Source organism: Myotis brandtii, unplaced genomic scaffold, assembly GCF_000412655.1.
Source record: "Myotis brandtii unplaced genomic scaffold, ASM41265v1 scaffold2814, whole genome shotgun sequence".
Lineage (NCBI taxonomy): Eukaryota > Metazoa > Chordata > Mammalia > Chiroptera > Vespertilionidae > Myotis > Myotis brandtii.
The window spans coordinates 46,743-53,092 of NW_005360738.1; the positions used below are offsets into that span (position 1 = coordinate 46,743).

General features: G+C 48.6%; 1 protein-coding gene and 1 non-coding gene across 2 annotated transcripts in view; both read left to right on the plus strand.

Annotated features, from left to right (window-relative positions):
- The window catches only part of PRSS16 (protease, serine, 16 (thymus)), a 6,343-nt gene extending 4,031 nt beyond the window's left edge, over positions 1-2,312 (plus strand). Inside the window, exons 8-11 of the mRNA XM_014541908.1 lie at positions 746-964; positions 1,418-1,597; positions 1,676-1,821; positions 1,940-2,312. Of these exons, the coding sequence (XP_014397394.1) occupies positions 746-964; positions 1,418-1,597; positions 1,676-1,821; positions 1,940-2,008 (614 nt within the window). The 3' untranslated portion in view covers positions 2,009-2,312. The remainder of the gene's footprint in view (positions 1-745; positions 965-1,417; positions 1,598-1,675; positions 1,822-1,939) is intronic.
- A 3,792-nt stretch (positions 2,313-6,104) lies between these two features.
- TRNAQ-CUG lies at positions 6,105-6,176 on the plus strand. Its single transcript has one exon. It is a non-coding gene; the product is annotated as a tRNA-Gln (tRNA).
- Positions 6,177-6,350: the final 174 nt, after the last annotated feature.

The window sequence follows — 6,350 nt, forward strand, 5'->3', positions numbered from 1 at the left end:
TGCTCGAGGGCAGGCGCAATGGCAGCCGCCCTGTGCCCTACCACGGGCTGCGTCGGGCGGTGCAGGTGAGCTCCCCATAGCACGGTGGGAGAGTCCATAGACAAGGGCTCCGCCCACCCCCGCTGTGCAGTCTTGGGCAGCCTTGAACCCTTTCCGAGCCTTATTTTCTGCACCTGTCAAATGGGGATGACAGAGGGCCCTGGGGAGGTGAAGTGAAGGGGGGCCTGCGATGGGCTCACACACGATGCAAAATTAGCAACTAGGCTATCTGTCCTGTCTGTCTTGTTTTGTCTTATTCTCGGCGCCTGCAACAGGGTCTGGCACACAGCAAGTGTCAATTAGTATTTAGACTTGAAGGAAAAAATATAGGTAGCCCTGAGCACAGAGTTCTTCTGAAGCCCAGAACCCCCACCTTCGGAATCCACAGTTGCGATCCAGCCGTTACTTAAACAGCGCTATCTGCACAGGGAGCTGTGTGAAGTGTTTCACATGTATTATTCCAATGAATTCTCACAGTAGTTCTAGGAGATCGGCACTGTTACTATCCCCGCTTACAGAGGAGAAAACTGAGGTCCAAGATAGTATCACTCGCCCAAGGTCTCACAGGTCATAGGTCCTGGTCATCTAGTACCTGAACCTCTAACCCACAGGGACCCAGACGCCCACCCCCTCTGTCCACTGACTCCCAGGAGAACTTAGGCACTCCCCCTTCTGACTTCTCACCTTTGACTTTTAGGGACCTAAGCTGCCAGACCCTGGCTTGCAGGTGGGAGGGGAGACATTTATGAATGTATGTGTGTGAGTATGTATATTGTCCCTCAGGTTGTCATGCACAGCCTGGGCCAGAGGTGTTTAAGCTTTTCCCGAGCAGAGACATTGGCACAGCTGAGGGTCACAGAACCCCAAGTGTCCGGCGTGGGTGACCGGCAGTGGTTGTACCAGACATGTACTGAGTTCGGCTTCTGTGAGTGCCTGGCCCAACCCTCCTCTGATAACCTTAAAAAAAAAAAAGCCTATTGAAGTGATAGGTGATGGGCAATAAGCATTTATTTGTGATCAATAAGAATACCTGTATGAGAAGTGCTGATTCAAGCAGAAACTTAAATAGTTTTCCAACTATGAGACAAAGGCAATGGTTATTTATGAAAAAGAAAGGGAACAATTACATCAACAGAAGGAAGGCATTTATTTCTATTGGTCCAGATAAGCTAACATAGTACATGCGCATTCTAAACAACGTTTTAATTTTCAGCCCATCACAGCCCTGTCGTTCTGGGCCATCACTGTCCGGGGTGCGGGAGGTGCCTCTCCAACAGGGCTGTGAATTCATTGGTCGTTGTGGGGAGAGCTCAGCGATAACTGAAGGAGGCTGGGGGTGGGGCTTATACCCCACACTTACAGATAGCTCCCTCCACAGATGTCACCTGTGAGGACCCCACCTGTCCTTTCTCCAGACTCCCCGCACTGCCCTCCCAGCTGGAGCTGTGTGAGCAGGTGTTTGGGCTTTCAACCTGGTCCACAGTCCAGGCTGTGGCTCAGACCAACTCCTACTACGGTGGCCAGACCCCAGTGGCTACCCAGGTGCTGTTCGTGAATGGTGAGTATGCCATCAGAACCTGACCTCAAAGTCTCCAGCAGGCCCCAGCTCAGCACACCATTTCCCCTTTCTTCCCAGGGGATATGGACCCCTGGCATGTGCTGAGTGTCACTCAGGACTTGGGGCCCTCCGTGTCAGCCCTTCTCATTCCCAATGCCTCTCACTGCTTGGATATGGCACCTGAGCGGCCCTCAGACACCCCCAGCCTCCGCCTAGGGCGCCAGGTAAGACGACAACAAAAAGCCCTGGGTGATTTACATTTTCATTTGCATACTAATGTGCATGCTCCTGCCCTCACTAGTACTGGGATCTGACTTTCAAAATTCTTCCACCTCTTTACAGAGCATCTTGCAGCAACTGCAGACCTGGCTCAAGCTGGCAAAGAAGAGCTTGGTTAGGGGTGGGGTCTGAGCCCAGCACCCTCGTCACTCCCTGCAGCCGACCTCAGACCAGGACATATTTGTTCACTGGACAGGAGAAAGCAGCATGTTTAAGAAGAGGAAATTCCCAGGAATTGGCATTCAGCACCTGTTCCGCATATAACTGACTTGTGTATGCAACCATCCTCACTCCCAGCTAAAACAGCTCTGTTACAGACAAGAAGTTCTGCAAATATAACTGGGTGATTATTCTCATTGTGGATGTTGGTATTTTAATGGCAAATGTCAGAGAAATGTCACTGTTCATGCTGGTGCCCTCCCCCCACTAATCAGATTCTGGCTCACATTCTGCTCTGCTGCCAGGCGGGCACCTTCTGCACGTCTCTCTCTGGCCCTCAGGCCCTGCCCTGCCTGCTTCCTGCTCTGCTCATTAAAAGGCATCCTTAAGAAATGGAAAGACAAGTGAAAGAGTGAGTGAAAATGTGCATAATACACATATCTGACAAAGGACTTGGGTCCAGATTTTTTAAAGAAATCCCAGAAGCCAATAATAAAAAGATGAGTGGATGGCAAATGGGCAAAGCACTTGAATAAGCACTTCAATTTTAAAAATACCTGTATAGGTCTATTGATGAACTAATCCGTGTGTCATTGAAATCTCCTTACCTAAGGGCTACTCCAGCTCAATAAAAGATTGGAGCGGCCTGAGCATTGGTGGAAGTCCTTCTGGACTTGCCCGCCTGGTCCCCCAATATTTCAAATTTTTTTCTAAAAAAATACCTGTATAAAAAACAAAGAAAAAAATACATGTATGGTCAATAAGCAGACCAAAAAGATGCCCAACCTGTTTAGTCATTAGAGAAATGTGAATTAAAACCACAGTACTACTTTACACCCAACTGAGTTAGAAGCAAATAAAACAAAACCCCCTAAAAGTTCAAAAGGTGACGATGTCACCCTGCCTAGTTTTGGAGAATTTTGGACTCAGGTTTTGAGTTACATTTGATTATGAGTCATAGAATGTCCATATTTTTATTTTAACAAGAAATGTGAGAAAAAAGTGCACTGTGAATGAAAAGGTACTAAAAGAAAAATCATTCAAAAGTATTAGTTTTGGGGACACCTAGGAAAGAAGTATGTGACTCCGCTATTCCTGCTAAGCAAGCATTCAGCATGGTGTTTCCATAGTGTGGTGCTTATCACATTCGCCTGACACGCGGAAGGTCCCGGGCGGAAACAACCCTTGCTTAAGGCCTTTTGTATTTGCATTTCTCCTCTAAATGCCTAAGCCTTCGAGGTTTCCAAAAAGTCCTCCTCAGAGGAGCACCTCTGAGACCACGTCCTCATTCAAGCTGTCAACCTGGGAATTTATGCGGAGACTTTCTAAGAATCACAACTCCAACTCCACCAAATTATGTTTAAAAATTAGATCCTTCCCTCAGCATTGCACTTTAGCAATTCTTTATGTCATCTGGGTCCAAGACCTTTTATGATATGTGGATAGATGGCAGATGATTGATAGATAAATAATAGATTAGTAGATGGACGATAGATAGGGGGTGATAGATAATAGATGGATAGATCCTAGATAGACAGTTGATGATGAATAGATTCCACAGAAAGGAGAGAAAGAAAAAAGGAAAGAAAGACAGACCTAAAGACGACCTCCATCACCAGGCAGAGGCATTCCAGGTGCGGGGACCAGATCCCAACCCTCGACTCCAAATCAGGCTTCCGGGTGCAAGTGCTTGAGTCCGACCGGGTCTCCAGATCTGGGCGGACCTGAGCCCAATCTGCGTCTTCACACCTGGACTTCCCAGGCGCTGGGCCCTGAGCCTGACCGGTCACCTGGCCGAGACTTCCTAGTGCTGCGGCCACTAGCGGCCAGAAGTCGTCAGCTGGGCGCCGAGAAGCTCGGCGTCAGTAGGTTCACTTTCCGTTCCATTCAGCACAGACCAGTCCCGGCTGGGATGGCCACGCGGTGCGGGTGTGTTTACTTGGGTGTGTGATGGAGGTAAGTCTGCGAGACAGACACGCAGGGAACCCGGCGTCTAGGCCTCGCCGGTAGGGTGTGGTGACAGCCAGCGGTTCCGCCCGACCTTTCCAGGGACTGGCCTCGGACTCGGGTCCAGGTGCGCGCCCGGCAGGCGGCGATCCCTGGGTGGCCAGGAGGGAGCCCCACGCTTCCCGGGGTCAGGACCACGGACAGCGCGCCCTGCATTAGCCGGGCCGAGTGAGGGTTTTCTGGGAAGGGAGAAAGCAGGGCAGGAAATCCTTTCACGGTACCTGGAGTTGGCGATGTGTGTGTTTGGTTCACTTTTTTTTTTTTTTTTTTTTTTTTTTTTTTTAAAGCCTGAGATACGGGACACACTGTTTCTATCTGATTGAATGCAGGCTGGAAAGCGGGCTCGACCCCATCGGGGAAATACTTCACGTCCGACTGCTGGTGCGCCCGCGTTTGCCCGGCACCGCACCGCGGGGGCAGGGGACAGGGGAGGCCAGTCTCCCGCTGCCCAGCGAGACCGCCAAAGGGGATTCGCATGACCCGAATTCCCGCGCGTTTTCTCAAATCGTTTGGGAGAAATGTAGCTCTTCTATACCGAGATTAGGTCAGACCAGGTCTCCAATTCTGTGTACTTTGAGAGGACAAAGGGATCCGAGGCAGAGACTGTGGTGTGTGCTGTTAATAAAAGAGCTATCAGTTGCCTACATGTTTTTATGTTTATTTATTATGTCACCCTGAAGATTATGGCCCGACTCTGTCTTCAGCCTCGTTTTCACATTTCACAGCTCCTTTCTCTCCAACACACTGTCCTGTTTGCAATCTCTCTAGTTCACCATGGATTTGTGCACATGTTATTGTCCCTCCTTAAATGCTCTTCTTTACTGATTAGTGTTTTTTCAATCTTCACTTTTTTATAAAGAACTCCCCAAAACTTTCTAGATAAATCTTCATTATTTCTCTTAGCACTATACCCTTCTCATTGCAAATTTTAAAAAAATATATTTTATTGATTTTTTACAGAGAGGAAGGGAGAGGGATAGAGAGTTAGAAACATCCATGAGAGAGAAACATCCATCAGCTGCCTCCTGCACACCCCCCACTGGGGATGTGCCCGCAACCCAGGTACATGCCCTTGACCGGAATCGAACCTGGGACCCTTAAGTCCGCAGGCCGACGCTCTATCCACTGAGCAAAAACTGGTTAGGGCTCATTGCAAATTTTGTGTTAATTTGCACGATGGCTCGATTTCTCTGTCGCTCTCACTAGAATATAATTTCCAAGAGATGTAGTGCCCTGTTTTGTTAATCTATGAAACCCTAGTACCCAGTGCCTAGTACACACAATAAATCCTTTTAAAATAGATTTTTATTGCTTTCAGAAAGGGAGAGGGAGAGAGAGAAACATCAATGATGAGAGAGAATGTGGGTTTGATTCCCATAAAGGCCACAGGTGTGTTTATGTTTAGAGAAACTCGATTCTTAACCGGTAAAAAGCAGAGACTGACTCACTAACCTATTCCGTGCCATGTTCTCAGAGTTCCCGTCCATCGCTCATGCTATCCTTTAATCCACTCATGACCCAACTCAGTGCCCCTAAATTCGACATGTTCCCGACAGTGTTTCCTTCTATTTCCTCCGGGAGCAGTGGCTGAGCACAGAGTTGAGGGGGCCGAGGACTCAAAAGTGGGAGCTTTGTCTGCCCCGTGGAAAAAGAAAAGAAGCGGAAAGGATAGATGGCAACTTCTTAAAAAGCTTATTCCATTTTAATGGTCTTTCCAAAGCACCAACTAATCTACTTTTTAAATCAACAAGAGATACGGCGTAAAGGAAAGTTCTTAAAAGGTTGTTCTTTCCATGTCTCTGAAGACTCTGATTTAACCAGCAGCCCACATGGCCCGGGAGGAAGCACCGGGAAAGATGCCTGGTTTCCGACGCTTCCTCTCCCTACACGTCTTCCCAGGAGACTCCGATGTACAAACTGTTGGCCGGCACGTGACAAGAAATCGCCCCCCAATTGATCCTGGAGAAGGAAGAGCAGACAGACAGACCTTCATGCCTAGGTCAAGGGGCTTGGGAGAAAGGACTATGTCACCACAGAATTTAGAGTGGGGTTCCTGCATCTGGGCCCCATGGTGTAATGGTTAGCACTCTGGACTCTGAATCCAGCGATCCGAGTTCAAATCTCGGTGGGACCTTCTTTTGTTTTTGGTCCTTATTTGAACTGCACTTCCTCTCTGCAACCCATTCTCTTATTCGTACAAATCCCCGCACCCAAGTTTATTTCTGATTCTCCCACCTCACACTTTCTGAGCCCGGTGTCTGCAGTCACCCAGCCAAAGGACAACTTAACACTTGCTGGGCGCAATTTA